The sequence below is a fragment of the Python bivittatus genome, unplaced genomic scaffold (genome assembly GCF_059951505.1).
Source record: "Python bivittatus isolate LINGU-HERP-01145 unplaced genomic scaffold, Pbiv_v1 ctg000570_np1212, whole genome shotgun sequence".
NCBI classification, from domain to species: Eukaryota; Metazoa; Chordata; class Lepidosauria; order Squamata; family Pythonidae; genus Python; species Python bivittatus.
Window position 1 is genome coordinate 13,027,220 of NW_028277097.1, and position 19,031 is coordinate 13,046,250.

A 19,031-nucleotide genomic window follows, 5' to 3' on the forward strand; every position below is an offset into this window, starting at 1 on the left:
TTTGAAACGACCTAATTAGGTGCATTGTTAAAATACTAGCATTCCATTTCCAAGTTTTAATTTCACATTAGCCCATGTTCCGTGCTTTTCCACACATGGATGGGTCTGTTGTACAGCTGGGTGTGTGAAAGTTATTGGAGAATGGATGCCTCTCGGTAACGTTTCTCCAGCACTATTCTGATGCCTGTTTCCCCTGTAGAATAGATGAGAAACAGCTGGCTTTTGTTTAAAAAGCTGTTTTGTAAAAATGTCTGAATCTCAAGGTGTAGAGGTGAGGTCACCATTCAACAGGTGCTTAGAAACAAGTGGGGAATAAAGGAAGAGAAATGAGCTGAGATGCAAGGGTAATCTGGCCAACTACACAATTTCGCGGTTTATTTTTACTCAGTGATTGTTATCGATGGGTCATTACTTACAGCTAAATACTAATATCCCTAACCTTGTTGCTTTTCGGATCTTGAACATCTCCTGATTCTACCAGTATATAAAATGAATAATTATCCCTGTAGGCAGAACATTGCTGACTTTATTGTACTGACAGTAGAAAAGTCATGTTTCCTATGATAGCTGGCCTCATTTTTTCAAACACAACAGTTGTGGCAACCTGCGTGCTATCCAAAGCATGCCAGAATACCCCATTAATAGGTTCTTGGAGCACAGGAAATGAACGGTAACAGTAGACTGAGGAAGCTCCTTCCATAATAGGGTCCCAAAAGACAAAGCTCTCCTCAAATGTATTAAACCATTACAAAACTGTACATTTGCTGTTTATAGACGCAGAGGAAATGCATCTCCTCCCATGGATTATTAACATCTGTTTGTCCAGTAGGGACTGCAGCTTAGCGTTGTTATTTTTTGCATTTCCAGAAGAAAATTGGTTTGGGAAGTTGGCTCTCGCCATTGAGTTGATTCGCAGTGCCAAATAAAACATCCTTTGACTTGGAGCTCATGGGTCTGTGTTGAGCAATAATAGTAATAATAATAATAGATTACCCAAGGCCATTCCCCCCTCCCCCCAGTCTTAAAAACAGAACAGAAAGAGCGTGGAGAAATATATGGAGTAGTGCCATGCTGCTTTCTCTTCACAGCATACAGGGATACAAGAATCGCTCCCCACCTGCCCCCCATTTATAGCTGCTCTGTGCCTAGATTTAAGACGTGGCATTCATTCTACCTCCCTCTCTCTCTCTCTCTCTCTCTCAGAGGCTAACCTTCTGCTTTGCCACTTTTGAGTTAGGCCTAAATAGATTTTTGCGTATGACCACTACTTGCAGGTTTTTTTCATAAGCTTTTAGAAAGCTGCTTATAACTCTGTGGTACTTTTCTGTATTAAAAAAGAACTGTTAAACTTTTCTCTTTTTCTTGATTTAATGCTGCTCACACTGACTCACACTCTGCCCCCCCCGCTACAATGAAGTCCTTTCTTTTGCTTTTGATCTTATTTATAACTTAGCCACCAGTCATATGGAAGCTATTACTGTATAGCATGCAGATGAAAGACTTTCAGTTCGGTTAAATAAGAGTGAATAATTTGAACCAACAACATGCACACAGAGTGTGAGAACCTGACTTTGGTGAGGTGTCCTTCATTGTTCTCTTATTACTTATTGGAAGTTTATAAGGCCTTTAGAGAAAACCTGCTTTCCACCCAGCTTACGTGTTTGGACAGTCTTGGGTTCTTGTAATATACTTCATCTTACTCCTGCCTATTTTTCCTTTCCTTGTTCATTATTATGTCTACTTGCATTTCATTTTAAATTGTCGCGAAGAGAGTATGCATAGGAATCTTCCCATCATTTTTTCTGCTGAGCTGTATTCTCCAAAATGTGAATAACTGCTTTTGAAATACGTTGTCAACGTGTCTCCCAAATTCTTAGAAATCATATTAGTCTCCTGTGTGAGAGCCACACATGTGTATGCCCAGATACAGAGGTTGAATCGGTAACCCGTGTATTGTTACACGGCCCATTCTACCACCCATGGTGTCTGGCACACATAAATCTGATTGTGAGAAATTGTAGTTACCTTTCTGTGCAAGAGGTTACAATCTTCCTTCTGCAGACTTGATTTTGGCAACTACTATGAAGGTTGCCAAGTTTCTAGCAGGGCCTATAGTTTGCAGAAGTGAGTTGGTACCCTCTTTTCAATATTGTTTCAGGTTTGGTTTTTCTGTACTTTAAATTTTGAATCTGTAGATTAGCAAACTTCTTACATAAATTAGTCACATCTTCTGTAGCGTGTATTACAGTGCTGTTTACATAAGAAACTCACTACCTACAGAGTAAGACTGGTTGACATCATCTCCTTTGATTGATAGTGGCATAATTGCAATTTTTTTTTCCAATGGATTCTGAATGTGGAAATCAGGAGAAAACCAACAGAAAAACCCTACTTCAGCACTTTTGGCGGAAAATGCACATTTTGCTAGTTATCATTGAAAGTGCAATAATAACTTTCTTTTGTTGAACCTAGAGATGTTTTTTATTCCTCTCCCCCTCTCCCCCCACCCCCACCCCAAATCCTGCTTTGGTTCTCAGCAATGGTGAATTTCAGGACAAAAGAGCCTATGACATCACTGGTTTAGAGGGTTTTAAGCATTTCTCTTCATAAAATCCCTGGTTAAAAAAAAAACTGACTGAAAAATGGAAAATGTCCCTCAATAAACAAGCTGTGAAGGTTTGCTCACAAATATATATTCTGTCGGCCTGACCAGCAAGGTGACATGCTTCCCTTTGTTTGCTCATGTATTTTTCATTCAGAATCTTTTAAGATGCATTCTTTTGCAATTTTGTCTAGGTTAGCCTTGAAAATCACTCAGATTGCCTATATTATGTTGAAACGAGAGGGCAATAAACAAGGTTTTGTTTTGAAAACCAAATATAATATGGAATAAAATGGATTACTCAAACATACCAGTCTTGGAAAGATGCTAGAGAGGGTTGGTTAAGTAAACTTAGCTGTTCCTTAAAAAATCTTTTACAGTACAGCTTTTCCCTCGTATTTCCTTTCCTTGTATCTATTTCTGTTCTCTCTTACCCTCCTTGTATACATCAGACAGGCTGAAACTTAAAATAAACATTGACAGTCCATTGATTATAGCTGCTAGAGATCCATTCTGAATTCTGTATTACTAAAGTTCCACTCAGAAGTCATATGAAAGGTAGGTAAGATTGCAGCCTCAAGCTGCAATACGACAGATGATTATTTTGAATTAAACCCCATTAATCTTGATGGAGCTTGTTAGACATACATAGGACTGAATGTAGATTCACAGGCTGTGAGTTGTTTAATTGTGTTGTGCGCTCAGTAAGCGGATGTTGCCATATTTTCCATGGTTGAGAATGCCAAATTCCAAGGATACACCCGTTTTCTCCCATTTGCTTTCTTTTGAGAACTGGTTTTAATTCTCAAATTACATCACAAAAGTAAGAATACGTTTGAAGTTCTCTTAGAATGAAAGAGTTAACTTCAAGCAACAGCAGAGTACACTCCTCATAACTTCATAAGAAACCTTCCATTGTTTTAATTTTTTACAGCTTTTATCTGCTGCCCACAATTCACAAACTGTAGAGTGCCCATCTGGGTGTAATAAAAGTTAACATTTGGATGAGTATTTCCTACCACTTTTAAAGATGCACTTTTAGGACTAAATATTTTTTTTTCCACTTTAGAGCAAATAAGTTTCTTTCTTTTGATATAACAGATAACAGGCAGACTAACCGAAACTGGAATCTAGCACTCTGAGATTGTCAGGTATGATTGATATATCACGGGGAGATTACAATTCAAGGACACCAAAACAGTTTTCTGTGTCAATGGGTGTCTAATTACAGTGAGAACGCATCAACTTTTCTTTCTATGTTTACTGGGGGAAAATGATCTCATCTATCAAATATGTATACTAAATGTTAATGTGAATAAGCTTCTTGTGCTTGCTTGTACAGATGTAGTCTACAAGCAGAGTACAGAAATGTAGCCATGTGAATACTTTGTGTAAGGAAAGTCCACATTCAAGAAGATAACCAAGCCAAGAAAGATATCCAAGCCAAATAAAACTGGAGAAAATAATGTAATTGTTTACCTAAGTACTAGTGATTCAGTTGGGCTTAAGCATACATAGCATATTCTTGATTGCTCTGAAATTCAGCTTCAGAAAGTTTTCCAAAGCCCTTCCTTCTACTTTGGATCTGGAAATCCAGATTACCTGAGAAGGACAAAGACAAAAGATAAGAGATGGGCAGATTACAGGTTTGTCAAGTCCTTGTCTGAAAGGTTCCATCCTACAAACTGAACCATTGAGCGATGCTGCAGCTGCTACACGTTTTACACCATTGTTCCACCAGTGATAAAGACATCAAATGTACACTTAGTGTGACATAGAATTCCAGAGCCTAGAGGCAATCACAGGTCAATTCTGCCTTGAAGCATATTTTACTGAACATTTTTCAAAGCATGCATAGCTCTACTTGATAATACCAAAAGCCATTGAGAGATGCTGAACCATGGCTGCTGCTTCTCCCACTCACTGACTTGGCATTCAGTAGTGATCAGGCAGGGAAACTGTCATCTAGGTTTTCAGACTCCATAAACCAAAGAACAGAGTCAGCCAAGAGTTGTTCAGGCAAAGGATGCCCATTCACTCTTATTACCCACAAGCAAAGTGCCCATCATCTTCACAACCAAAGCGGTTCTTCTAAAGGTAATCCCCTTTTGGTGTCATTCCTTGGGTGATGAAACTGCCTGATGGTGGACCTCTTTATGTCAAATTCTAGGGAGTTGGTGCAGGCTAGTTATTTTCTAGCTAGATATTACTGCTGGCGGGGGAAAATCATCCTTCCAACAATAATCCATTTTTGCTTTACATAGCATCCCTGCAGCCTTTCAGGTTTGCATGTAGTGCAGCTTTCTGGAATAGGAAAGGTTGTGTTCCTTTCTCTTAGCTGTGTTCATCTACACCTAAACACATTAAGGCCCTTGGGCAGCACCCTTTCAGTTCATTTTCAGTGGTTGCACACAGCAACAGCAGCATCTGGATCCTTCTTGTCAAGAGCTTCTCTGACTGTATTTTATTTATTTTCAGCTTAGCTTTCCTTTCATTAGAATATTTTACTCTTGGTGCTTTGTTTGAAAGAGAAAGAGAGGCTACATATTATACTGCTAGTTTCAGGCTTTGTGGTGAATGTTTCTTTCTTATTTCATGCATTAGAAGTTGGCAAAGAAAAATATATTAACAATGTAATCCTATGTAAATTTACTTAGAGATAAGTCTTACTGTCTTCCATGCAGGTAGGCCCATTTAGAATGCTATTTACTAAAGTCCTCTCCACACGAGTTTCACTGTATAAAGTTTGAAGTTCTTATCTCTTCTTGCTTTTATTACACACAATCTGATGAGCCAGATTGTAAAGCAAGATGACTTGGGCTAAACCCATTCTAGTTCAGACTGTATATTATCCTTAATGGGGGGTATGTGGTTTTTCTTATTTCAAAGTATAATCCAGATTGGAACCTCACATAGATTGTTGTTGGTTTTTTAATCTATTGGCAGTTCCAAACAAAATCTGCTCACCATTGTACCTGCAATTTGCAGATAAAGAGGATCTGCCCTGGAAGCAAACAGGGAATTGCAAGGATTGGTACCACAATGAAGAGAAGCAAAAGTTTTAAAAATCCTCCCCCTCCCCCAGATTCTGCAATTATTTTTGAGTAGGAAAAAATACATATAAGTAACTGCTTATAAGCTATTTAAAGGAACATTTAGTTTATCCCTGGTTTAGTTTGACCTGCAGTGATCCTCACAGCTGAGTAGTTTTCATGTTGTCCTTTGTAACCAAAGAAGAAAAGGGTTCTTGTGGCATCTTAATGATCAAGAAACAGATTTGAAACTAAACCTCCTGAGCCAAATCAAGTGCTGTAACTCAATGTTCCTCACTACAAGGCCCATGAGCCAGAAGGGCCACTCAGTTCCCACAGCTTCAGCTGTATATTGCCAGCCCCGCTTCCTTTCTGATTTTCTGTCCAATACGTGTTCTCTCTTTCTCCATTCCTCCCCTTGCCATCTCAGCACTGGCCATAGTTACGTACATAAATGCCCCTAATTGCCAAACTTACTTTCCTTTGCTGGGTATTAGATTGGGCAAAACTGCCACTGCTCAGCCAACTCCAGCTGTGCTGAAGTTATAGAGTAAATAAACAGGTGGACGTTTAGAGAGTAGGGGGAAATAAAAGGAAGCTTACCTGTCAGCCTACTGTTCTTCTTCCTCTATGTAACAGGTAGGTAGTCTGAGAGCTCTCCCAGCAAAGCATCATAGGACCTTGCACTCACATTCATTGCTAAGGCAGGCAGTTGAGCTAGTGTATATCACAAGAGAGGATTCTTTCTGGTTGATAGGAATGCCAGCAAGGACCAAAAGGAATGGGAGTGTTATGAAACCCCAGACCAAAGAGGAGAATGGAATTTTGTTCTGAATAGTGTTTAACTTATGACCAACCCGCTTTGCATCTGGGAATGATGCAAATCATGGATACACATGATTTTTCAAAAAGGGTGGTGGTGATGGTAAACATTTGCTTAAGTTCAGCTCAACTCACATGACTATGTGGATATGTCCATGTAGTTTGAGTGGCAACAACGAAGTAGTCTTTGCCTTTGCTTTCTTCAGAGATTTTTTCAGCTTCAGCCCTGGGATTTCTTGATCGATTTCCATCCAAGCACTAACCAGGTTTTACTCTGCTTCCCTTTTTGAGATCAGCCCAGCTCAGCTAAGCAAGGTTACCTAGTTGAGCAATTTGAACTAGATGAGTTCAAATAAGTCTGGAAGAAATTGCTTTTTATCCTTTGGAGATATCATTTAGAAAGCTAGTTTGATGTAGTGGTTAAGGCACCAGGCTAGAAACTGGGAAACCGTGAGTTCTAGTTCCACCTTGGGCACAAAGCCACTGGGTGACCTCGGGCCAATCATTCTCTCTCAGCACTAGCAAGAAGGCAAGGGCAAACCACTTCCAAAAAAACACAAGCCAAGAAAACTGCAGGGACTAGTCCAGGCAGTCACCAGGAGTCAAAAATTGACTCAAAGGCACACACACACACATACACACCCCAGAGATATCATTTGGTTGAGAAAGCCCTGAAATGAGGCAAAGAAGTTAGTTAATTCCAGGAAAGAAGAAAGGCCCTAGAATCATAGAGAGGAAATCTGTGAAGATCGCTACCTTGATCTGCAGAAGAACCGAGTGACTTTTCCAACATTATCATTGGAGAGTTATCAGCTGGCAGGTGTGAGGATAGCCATTGTCAGGCTAAATAAATCATTCTGAGCCCAAGAGACTGACTCAGCATAAAGCTAATTTGTATGTAGAAAATAGCACCAGGGCCAGTACCATGTAAAGGCATGAATTCCTTTACATCAGCTGGGCTTGCCATAACTATTTGCCATCACTGAAATTTCACCTGGAATACATTGGGCTCTTAACATCTGGAAGCCTTCAAGGCCTGCAATAAGCAGCTTGATCATGGCCAGGCTGACCTTTGGACTGTACTCAAACTACATAGAAATAAAGCAATCAACACTTGGCAAAACATGTATATCTATTATTTAAAACAGGAGCTGAGTAAGTCAGGTCTTCCTCTCATTCTGTGGCTTTGGGGATACATTTGCTCATCACGTGGTTGAAGAAATCGTCATATAAAACAATCTTAGTAAGATTCTTCTCTTCCTTCACTGTTGTAGTAAATATGCTTGCCACTGTTCATCTTATTTATGGATAATATATTTTATTTTTGTATTTACTTGCTTACTAACAGGTCTTACTCCAATCAAATTACTCTGAATGGCCTACAGCTCCCCAAATCCATAATGTGGATCAAAATATATGCATAATAATCAAAGATTAAAACCTAGATCATACATTATAAATTAACCATATACACTAGGAATCAAATATTCCAAAAACAAATTAAAAATAGTTACTCATCCAGAAGGATAGTCATCACAGCCCTGCTATTGGCCATTACTAGATGCAGAATATGTAGATACAAAGGGTAGGAAATGTTCATTTTTTAAAAAAACTCATTTTTTTCCTCCATTATCTTTGTTTCCGACTTTCTTCCATGACCAGAAAAATCAGATTTTGCTCATATCCAAAACATTAGTTGGGGATGGGCTACAAGACCAGAAGTGTAGACAAACCATTAGTTATAATAAATACAAATCAGCAAAGTAGTTGCTTGACCTGAATATTCCTAAAACTCTATCCCTTCATATACATATTTTAGGACTTCCTGCTCCCAAGAGTTCTGCCCAGCTAATTAGGCCAGGAAGAAAAGGCTCTTATGGATCCCCTCTCCTAAAACAATTCCATCTACAGGGCTCTTAGAGGTGAGCCGCCTTAATCACTGCCCCCATCCTTTGGAATAGTATCCGCCTGGAGAATCAAACTTGCCCAAAACTGTTGGGATCCATAAACGCAAGTAAAACATGGTTATTTCAGCAGGTCTGTATATTAGTATTAGTATTGTAATATATTAGTATTGTACATTAGTATTGTTAAGATTTCTTGGCAGAAGAGTGGGTTGTTACTTTCCTAATGTTTGCTGATTTGATGTGTGGGTGTGGGTGGGTATACACACATACACGTTATAGTTCTGTTTACATATAGTAGGATTGTAAACTGCTCAGTGATTGGGGCAGCACATAAGCCTAATAAAATAAATAAAGAAATGTCCCCACAGAGTCGATTTTTACAGATTAAACATTGTGTGGCTGAAATGCGCTTGTTTCAGTGCAAACCAGTGCAAAGATTCTGGTTTGACCAGATAGAGTTGTAGTCAGTGTACATCCATAATCTTGGAATTTTCCACTTTATGTAAACTATATTACCTTTGCAAGTTACTTCATGCTACAATCAGTTTACTAATTTTTAAAGTTCAAGAGGACTTTTTGAGTTATTCAGATATTCTCTCTCTCTCTTTCTCTTTCTCTCTCTCTCTCTCTCTCTCTCTCTCATTTTTATTTTTGCAAAACACTCATGAGTATAATCTCTTGGAGAACAACAACAACAATCTTCTCTCCCGGCCTTCCCTTCCACCTTCAGGGAGGTGGAAGTCTAGTTCCCACCAAGGTGTCTGTTACCTCATGGTATGAATGGCATGACAATTATGTAGTTGCATAGCTGGCTTGAAAAACATATTCGGAGACTCAACAGTTGCTCATCACCTTGGAGAGAGGTCTCTTCTACTCTTGAACTTTGTATTAATTACTTGGATGAAGAGGTGGAAGGAATGCTTATCAAATTTGCAGATGACATAGAATCATCTGGGATCGCTAACGCTGTAGAAAATAGAACTAACATTGAAAACAATTTTGATAAGTTGGAGAAATGGGCTGAAAGTATCAGAATGAAAAGTGCCAGAGAAAAGTGTATAGTTCTTCACTTAAGTAACAAGAATCAAACGCACAGGTATAGAATGAGGGGTACCTGTTTACTTCTAGCATCTATGGAAACGATCTTGCATAATAGCAGCTTATAGTAGGACCAGTTCTTTGTCCCTGTTGTATGCTAATTTGGGCTGTAGATACCTGAATGACTGTTAGATGGAAGCAAAAACTGTATTCTGTTTTCGGTATCTCCATGCTGCCCACTGAGTGGTCATCCAGATTTTTTCAGACCAGATCAAATCTGATAGTCCTATTCATCAGATTATACAAATAGCTGTGTATGACCTTGTTCGCCTCCTGTTCCTAACACGGGAACCTAAACAATTTTCTTGATCTCTGAGATCCATCCTCTCAAAATCTGAGCTTCCTATTGCAGATTTCAGTTGAGGTGAGAAGCCTTTAAAAATATCTGAAGGTTTTTACGCTGCTCAAAACTCCTTGCCCAAGTAATATGTTCCTTTCCTTTTCTCCCCCCACCCCCAGTTTATGTCTCATGGAAAGACGGAGCCAGATGAAATCATTATAACCCTTACATTACCTCCACCCACAGATTGAAACAGATAACTGTTTGGAATGTTAAATGTCTAAGTTTTATTTGCCCACAAAAATGACAGGCTTAGATAGAGTTTCTATTTGTCACACCAGATCTCTTTTTTATGTAATTCAAAGCCTCATTTTTTTTTTCTTGAAGGGCCAGTGTAAGAAATAAATCGGTATTAAACACCAGCTTCATCCCCTAAAGTCCTGTATTCTGAAACATTTCCTCATACAGGTTAACAGTAAAGAGAACTGGTGATATATTTTGAGAGTGGGATTTGCCCAATAGCTTTTAATTGCTGAGATCTCTTGTCCAGTTATAGAGTCTTAACTTTGGACTTGGTTTTGCCACATTGTGACAAATTATTAAATCATTCAACAATCTCATCTGAAATCATGGTCCTTTGATGCAGGCAGGGAATATTATTTAACATACCTGTTAAATTTAACAGGAGATTACCTTGAAATAAACTATCATTCATCATCATTCATCATTATCATCTATCCTTGTTTTTAATTTTGTTCATTGTATGTGTGTGTATGTAAACTTATACTTGTTTCTGAGTTTGTGAATTAGGAATATTATGAAGAATTATTATAAGAGTGTTCAGTACTTTGGATTTGATCCCCCAAAAGGTGCTTCAAACTGCAGCATTTAGGAGGCAAATGCAGTATCTCTCTGAAACTGTTTAAACCGATTCAAGGGCTGGTTTAAGCCCTATATGGCTCAGGCTGTTGGTATCTTCAAGACCCACGTAAACTGAGGATACAGAGAATGTCTGTTGTAAGCGTGATAGGAGGAAGACCAAAAGTGGGCATTCTCTGTGAGTTTCCCATCCTTTGGAACTTGCTGTAGAGCTATCAGCGCCAAGAATGTTATATTAATTTTTTAAACTGTAATTATTATACATTCTATTTCTTTTATTGTATATTGTGTTTTGCTTTTATTGCAGTGGATTTGGTATGCCACTAGAGTTGCCTTGACTGTAGCAATCAAGCAAGAAACCACTTCTCTTCCTGTAAGCATGTGACAGCTGCAGAGGGCAGCTTCCTGTCCAGGAAAAGATATGGTTGGTGCTACATTTGCACCCCAGAACACCTTTTTGGAGTTGGACCCACAGTGCTATATAACTAATAATAGTCTATAATGGAACCAACTGTAGTAGGATTAGGACTTGCCTGACTAAACATGAATGCAAATAAAAGTCTACATGTACAAAAGGAAAGTGTTGAAAATAATAATAGCATTTTGAGATGAAAGGCATGCTTGGACTTCAAAGCATCTCCCAAAACTTGATGTCTGCAGTTCCCATCAGTGTGACCAACGGCTGGGACGATGGGACTGTGGCCCAACACAGTCTCCTAAAGTCATGAAAATAGGCAGCATAAAAATGAGCGTAAATAAATAAAGAAAACACATCCAAGGAACTCAGTGTTGGAGAGGACTGGTTTGAGAGAAAACATCATGATTTTAAGAGCATTCCCTTGTTTAGTTTTATCATAGCAGAATTCTGCACACCGTTACCGCCGTGAGTTTTCTGATTGTTGAAGAGGATGAGATCAACCTTTCAGAAAGTCTCTGTGGTCTTCATTGGGGTGCTAGTCAAAGTCTTTCTTCCCACCTAGTTATCTCTGGTTGCTCTGCCCATGGCAGCCATATGCTTAGATGACTGCATATTCATTAAACATGCAAGATGGCTGGTCAAACAACTCTTTTATCTTCTACCTCTATATGACCCTTTTGGGCCTTTCCTATTCTTGAAACCAATCTGTTAGATAAATTAAGGATTATCATGCTTCTTTCCACCCTAATTTTCTTTCCTTTCTGTGCAGTTTTCTGTACCACTGATTTTCCTCAACAGCAGGTCATACCATAATACATCTGACCATCCTAACTTCACCAGATTGGCTTTGTTTTCCTGGTTGCTTTTTCCCCCTTTCCTCCTGTATCTGTCTACTTATTGAGGGCTTGCAAGCAAAGCTTTTTCTTGTTATTTAATGTTTGTACAACACCTAATCATTGTAGGCACACTGGTGATAGCTGTAGTAGCAACAGCCGTAATAGTGGCAGCAGTACATAAATAGCGCTTCTATTGAGTCAGTGTTCTGAATAGCTAAACCTTTCGTAGGTCATCTTATAATTCTTGTGAATAGGGCTTGCATTGTGTACAAAATAGTGGAGCGCCCTTACCGATCTTTTTTCTTAATTCTGTAACTGGTTTAATTTACAGACATATTGAACAGTGTACCATACCAAAAAAAAAAAAAAAAGTGTTTCCATTAAGCTAGTTCCATCAATTATGCCAACAGCACCATTACACCGACACCTTCATGCCTACAATGATGGCCTTACTGGTGTGGTTAATAAAATTTTGATTGATATATTATCTGAAGTCATGGTATTGGCAAGAACATCTCCCCCTTGGAGCTGGAATCTATGGCTGATGATAGAATAGAGAAGATTAATTTACGCTGGGTCTGGGCTTCTGGTTTTTGGAAAGCCAGGGGATGAGATGGCAATGATGATACTATTATTACTGCTACTGCCACTACTACTACAAATCGGGTAGTAGGGGGATTTCTGATGCTTCACTAGCTGCCTTGTCAGAAGCTTAGCTGGCATTACAAAAGTAGAGAGGAACAGGGAGGGGGAGGTGGTGTGCCCAAGAATCTTATCCCCTAAAAGGGAAGTTGGATGCCAAATTGAAATTCCTGCAGGATTTCTGATAGCAGTAAGGGAATTGAGAAGCCCACAATTAAGCATATGGGCATTAAGATAATTGTCAGATCTGTTGGCGGACATGATAGAAGACAGATGGGTACGAATCAGCCTCTCTCCTGCAGCACCCTGGGAGAGACAATTTGATGTTTTACCTGCCTGAGCTCCTTTGCTGTGTTTGTCACTAAATGTGCTGCACAGCGCCTTACCGACTGTTAAGTGTTTTTGTATATACATATAATATATACCTATGACAGTGCCTCGGCGCCCTCTAGTGAAAAGCCACAAGGAAGCCTTGCCATTATGTTTAAATGCCTGTGTTTATTTCCAGCATCTCCCCGAGCTATTGATAGAAGACCCAGTAGCGTCTTGGCTGGTTTCGCTTAAAACGATCCTGTTTACATCTTTCCTTCCTTCTCCTCTTGCAGGTGGGGGCTCATCGTGAAGATGCAGTCGGCCTCCGTGGCAGCCATTCGCTTGTGCCAAACCAAGTTCCTGTTCCGCAGCTGCCCGTGCAGTCTGCCACATCTCCTGACTTAAGCCAGCCTCAGGATCCATACAGAGGTGCGTATAGCAGCAGTGCTTGGCCCCACGCCTTAATCTGTAGAATCTGTGCTACGAAATCTGTGAAAGCAGTCTCAAATATCAGGAGGGTGGCCATGTAGGAGAAGGCGTGGACTTGTTCTTATTTCGACCCACGTTCCTACTGAAGCGCTATCCACATAGATGGTGAGGTAAATAGATGACGCGTTGTCAGACTAGCTTGTTAATATAAATTCTCAAAGGTGGTACATTAAAGCCTAACTTCCCAATATACACAATCATATTTATTTAGCTCTGCACTTTTTAAAACGTCTTTCTGAAACACCACAAAAACCTTCAAAAATTTGCCTAATATTGAAATTGGGATCAAAGCAAAACAGAATATTGATTGTTTGATTGAGTGAATGATTGATCAGTTAAAATGTAATCATTGTGCCATCGTCAAAACACCAGAATCAGTTGGTGTTAATGTGATGCAACTTAGGTAAGAGCACTTTCACATGAAGAGGGCCAAGCCCACGGTCTGTTGATCTTGTTCTGAAATCTCTCTTTGATGACAGTGACAAAACACTGAGATTGTGTGGAACATTTGGGGAATCCCTTTGCCTACTGAAGGGGAATGCTTAGGTCATCCTTCATCCCACTTCCTGAGATAAAGCTATCCTAGTAGGTCTTTCAAAGGGAGTGATGGCTTGTGACTTTGCAACTCCTGCGCCACAGCGGAAGCAGACCATCGGGATTGAAATTTGTGGTGGGGGTGGGGTTTTTCCCATTCTCTTTGGCAGGGGTTGTATAGTTTGCAAAATCCCTTTGGATTTCCTCCTTATTTCTTTCCACTTGGTGAAGAGTTGGGGTGAGAGGATTTTTGTTGCTCCAGGACCTGTGGCAGATAGTGATTTTTATTTCTTGTTTTAAGCATTTCTGATTCAGCAGAAATGAAGGCTAACTGCTTACAGAGGATAGGAGAAGAAGAGTGGTGTTGTGGAAGTACCCAAATCTAGATACGTTTTTAGCAGATATGCTTGAAATGGGACTATTGATTTGTACTCAGGTTCTTGTCACTGACCAGAGTTCTGTTTTCCTGTAGAACAGGGGTGGCAACCTTTTGAATGCCAGAGAGTACATTTAATAATTTGGGGGAAGGAAAAGTGGATGGTGCAAAATGAGGTGGACATTCTCTTTTGAAGATTTTGGTTTTGTATTACATTAACTTAGGGATGTCTCTTTTACATCCTGAGTCAAAACGGTGGAAAACAGTGTTGCTGAATTTTGGCAGTTAGTGGCCATAGGTGAGAAGTCTGTGGACCCATAGCTCTCCCATACTCACTCTAGAAGAACAGATAGGAACTACCTAATCTCCAGTTCTCCCTGGCCTTTTTGCAGCCCCCCGTCAGCCAGGCCAACCCACCCCACCCCACAGATAAAGTGTTGGGATTGTCCCAGCCGAGCAGGCACTAATGGAAGTCCTGATGGAGTTTGAGAGACATTGTTTACAAAAAGAGAACTAACTATTTTGTCCAAGGAAAATGCTATAGAACAGTGGTTCTCCAGGTAGTTGAGGACAGCAGTGGTGGTGGAGTTACCTTACTTTATTTTTAAATGTTAGGGGAAATATTCTCGCTTGCAGCAAATTCTTCTTGTTCTTCTGGGGATTATCAAATGATCAGAGGATTAAGGAGCACAAAAAAAAAAAAAAAACCCAACAACCACGTGTGCTGAGTATGACTGCATGGAACCCACTTTCAATGTTAAAGAAAGAAAGCAACAGTAGTGGAATGGGAAGTGGCTGTTCCTCTCTGACTCTAGCTCTGGAACTTTCATGCGTGAGCATGTGAGAGGGGAATACCCATGGCTGCTTTTTCTTGGAGGGATGCCCTCTGTTCTTTTCGCCTTTATAAAAGAGCTGGAGAAATAACCATATTTCTAGCCCAAGTATTATTCCTACCACAAACTCTAAAGCAGAGACAGCTGGAAAATTGTTTTTAACCACTGTTTTCATTAAATGTCTCTTCTTCTCTTCTCTTCTCTTCTCTTCTCTTCTCTTCTCTTCTCTTCTTTTTTCTTTTCTTTTTTCTCCCCCTTCCCCTTCCCCTTCCCCACCCCTACCCTTCTCCTTCTCCTTCCCTACCCCTATCCTCCTCCTCTCCTTCCTTCCTTCCTTCCTTCCTTCCTTCCTTCCTTCCTTCCTTCCTTCCTTCCTTCCTTCCTTCCTTCCTTCCTTCCTTCCTTCCTTCCTTCCTTCCTTCTGCAAAATAAGTAGGCTATTAATGTAACACACACAAAATTCATAAGCATTTTTGCTATTTGTGTGTTGGTGTAGATATGCATGTTCACATATGTCTATCGAAACTTAGAGACGCATACACAGACATATAATTTTGTTCGTTTCTCCCTAGGCATCCCAACTGGACTTCAAGGGCAAAGCATATCTTCAGGGAGTTCTGAAATAAAATCTGATGACGAAGGAGATGAAAACCTCCAGGACACAAAACCTTCTGAGGACAAGAAGTTGGACGATGACAAGAAGGATATCAAATCAATTACTAGGTCAAGATCTAGGTAACCGTATATAATAGTGTCGCTTCATTTAATTCCTTTATTGGATTTTGATGAAGTGAACAGAACAGGAAGAAACTCTGGAGTTTTTTTCCTGCCGGTCAAAATCAGACAGAAAACTCATAGCCCTTTCTGGAAGTACTAAGAGTATCTGTTTGGATGCGTGTACTCTGGGAGGGCTGAATTTGGCAAAAGGACAAACTTTTAGGCAGAACTGTATAGATAGAGCTATATAGACTTAAGAGTTGGAGTCATATTCAGTGGTCTGATGTATATATGAAAGCTACACACACATAGACAAAAAAGTTTTAAACAGATGCCATTTTTATAATAGTTTTTACCCGAATGGAATACACATGTTCCTTCCTGTTTTGTTTCCTTTTTTTTTTTAAGTACATAACTCTAAATGGATAAATCAGGGTAGCTTGTCCAATTTAAGCAGAAGTAATTGTTAATATGATCTGAGGCCCATTGCCAAGGTTTGGAAAGAAACTGAATAATTTCATCATCTCTTGTTCCCAAAAATGACTTGGAACCTTATGTAGACCATTGTTTCTTGCTTACAGGCATCGATGACCACAGTATGCATGATTTTACTTCCATTACCACTGACCCTCAGTCTGTTCCTTATGTTCTTCATAAAATATATTGGATTTCATCAGCAAGAATGTTTCTGAACTACCTTATATTACATTCAGATTTTGTCTGAACAACGGAATGGTTGTTGAATATTAAATAAATTAAGCTCTCCTTGTGCATTGGTTTTAAAAACCGAGTGGCATATGGAGAAGTCTCAGAAATAAATATAATTTTAAAAACTTAATTTAATAGAAATCACTTTGCACTTAGGATAACATTTTGCTTCTTCGACATACAATTGTTTCAGTCTCTTGCATTCAGTGGCTGAAGGAATCAGTAATGCAGGCGAGAAATATGAAACAGCCTTGAAAGATGCCCTGTTGCCTGTGTGCATAAAAATTGTTTTCTGATTTCTAAGCGCGTAAGATGTTACATGATACAAATCCCCACAAGGCAGCGGGCCTAATGTCAAAGGAGTTGATTTACAGGTAGAGCTGCGAGAAGTATCTGCAAGGAACTTCAGACTGACTCATAACTGTGCAATGAAAGAAATACATATTGGACTTAATATAGCCAGACCTTTATAATTCAAATTGGTTACTGCTGTTGTCAGATATTCACTGCTGGTATTTATTGTATGTTTGTTTATTGTTTGTTTGTTTATTTGTTTATTGCTGCTAATCCTTTCAAGTGCCCTTTGGGCATGAAGCAAAAATACAGTTTGGGGGGGAGACCCATCAATATTATCATCCTCATCTAGCTAGATCATATAGGGTCTTTGGTCTATGTTGGCTCCTCGCTCAACTAGCTCTATGTGGACTGTAGTTCATTTAGAGATGTTCTGCGATCCAGTTTTCCAAGGGAAGGGAAACACAACATGGAAAAAGGCCCATTTGTTTTCTGATATTGCTTATTATCCTTCTAACTCTCAAAATTCACTATACGCTTTGTTCCTTAATAAACAGCATAAATTTGTGGCATTTATAGGAACATAAAATTCACCGCAGAAAGAAACTATTACAGTTATGTCATTTGCAATTTGCCTTAGAGCTCGGGGCATCATGTCTCCTTCCCAGTCCGCACTTTTTCCCCACAGTACCTCCTTGAGGTGGCTGTGCCTGAAAGGTAGTTACTGATTTTCAGTGTCTTTCAGGGAACTACTGTATATGGCTGAGTGTAGATCTGAATCTGTTTGAGTTCAGTGCTCATCTCTGTGCAACACAGCGCAGACTTCCTTATTACAGAATTTCCATCTCTGATTGTCACTAGAATATCCAAAGCAAAGAGAAAGAGCAGCAGGTTAGCAAGAGTTATTATTTCCAACTTTGCACCTTTGCTTTGGATTTTAGCAGGAACAATGGCTCTGTACAAAGTTTTACATCATTCAGACATATTTGAGGGGTGCCAAGACTGATACCAGGGTTAGCTGCAGGCTAAATTAACTTTTTTCAGCATAATATAAAAACAGAAGGGAAAAAAATAGGATAATCGCTAAGGTTAATAACTCAATGACTAAGATCCCTGTAGAAATATATGTAAGTACAAACATATGCATATATTACAACAGCAGTTTTCATTCTGGTTTTAACGTAACATATTTTGCCTATTAGGGCTCTGCAGTGCCTTGGATTCAATTCCAGAAAGATGCTTCAGAGTGCATAAAAGCACACTCACAGCACCTGACTGCACCCTTTTAAGCAGATGCATCTTTCTCAATATCCTGGAATAAGATGTTGCTGATTTAAAGTGTTGCAAAGAAGTGGTACTCTTGTGCTCCCATGCATTCCAAAGCACCTTTTTGGAATCAAATCTGAATTGATCCAGAATTACTGTGGATCAATTTCTTGAATATATCAAAAGTCATGCTACAGTTCTAGTTCTTTCATTGATGTATGTGTTCCCACAGTGAATGCATACATACTCTTGATCACATTCAATATAACAGATGTCAGTGAAACCATGTATTGGCATGTATAGCTTTTTTAAAAAGTGACATATTTTGTTGATTTAGTTCTATTTGGCCTTCTACAATACCATACAATACAACTGAAGTTCAACACTTCTGTGTCCTTTTCAGTAAAGCTCGTTCTTTCAAATAGAGTAAAATGTTGTTAGAACACCTGAAGTTTCAACCCCATTAGAAAATCCTGTGTTCTGTTTTTCTCTCAGCAATAATGATGACGAAGATCTTACACCGGAGCAAAAAGCAGAGCGCGAGAAAGAAAGAAGAATGGCCAACAATGCCCGTGAGCGCCTGCGTGTCCGTGACATCAACGAGGCTTTCAAGGAGCTCGGCCGGATGGTGCAGCTCCATCTAAAGAGTGACAAGCCCCAGACCAAACTTTTGATCTTACATCAAGCTGTAGCAGTTATCCTCAGTTTAGAGCAGCAAGTCAGAGGTGAGTTAAGACTAATTTTATCCAATCATTCTGGAAATCTCTAATTCATTCAGATGTTTTGGAGAAAGACTGAATGTTCTGGACATTTCTTTGAGGTAAATGCATGAGATTATGTCTTGTTGTGGAAGCCTTAGATCTTAGGAATGTAGTATGGGATTAGTGTGCTTTGTTAATGATGCAACGTTGGATTTGATGCCTCCAGGTCATAAGAATGCTTTGTTAAAGCATAGGTTTGAACTCAAACCAGTCCAAGGCACCACT

The 19,031-nt window shown here is 39.5% G+C and overlaps 1 protein-coding gene across 17 annotated transcripts in view; it reads left to right on the forward strand.

Moving 5' to 3' along the window:
• The window catches only part of TCF4 (transcription factor 4), a 356,514-nt gene that overhangs the window by 328,894 nt on the left and 8,589 nt on the right, over window positions 1-19,031 (forward strand). For 12 of the 17 annotated variants that reach the window (XR_015798233.1, XM_088152601.1, XM_088152603.1 and 9 more), the window contains 3 exons: window positions 13,122-13,257; window positions 15,633-15,795; window positions 18,541-18,770. Coding sequence is in view for 16 of the 17 variants with exons in the window: in XM_088152601.1 (XP_088008727.1) it covers window positions 13,122-13,257; window positions 15,633-15,795; window positions 18,541-18,770 (529 nt within the window). In the remaining variant the exon portion in view is untranslated. The remainder of the gene's footprint in view (window positions 1-13,121; window positions 13,258-15,632; window positions 15,796-18,540; window positions 18,771-19,031) is intronic. The other 5 variants (XM_088152599.1, XM_088152606.1, XM_088152598.1 and 2 more) reach the window with 1 other exon arrangement.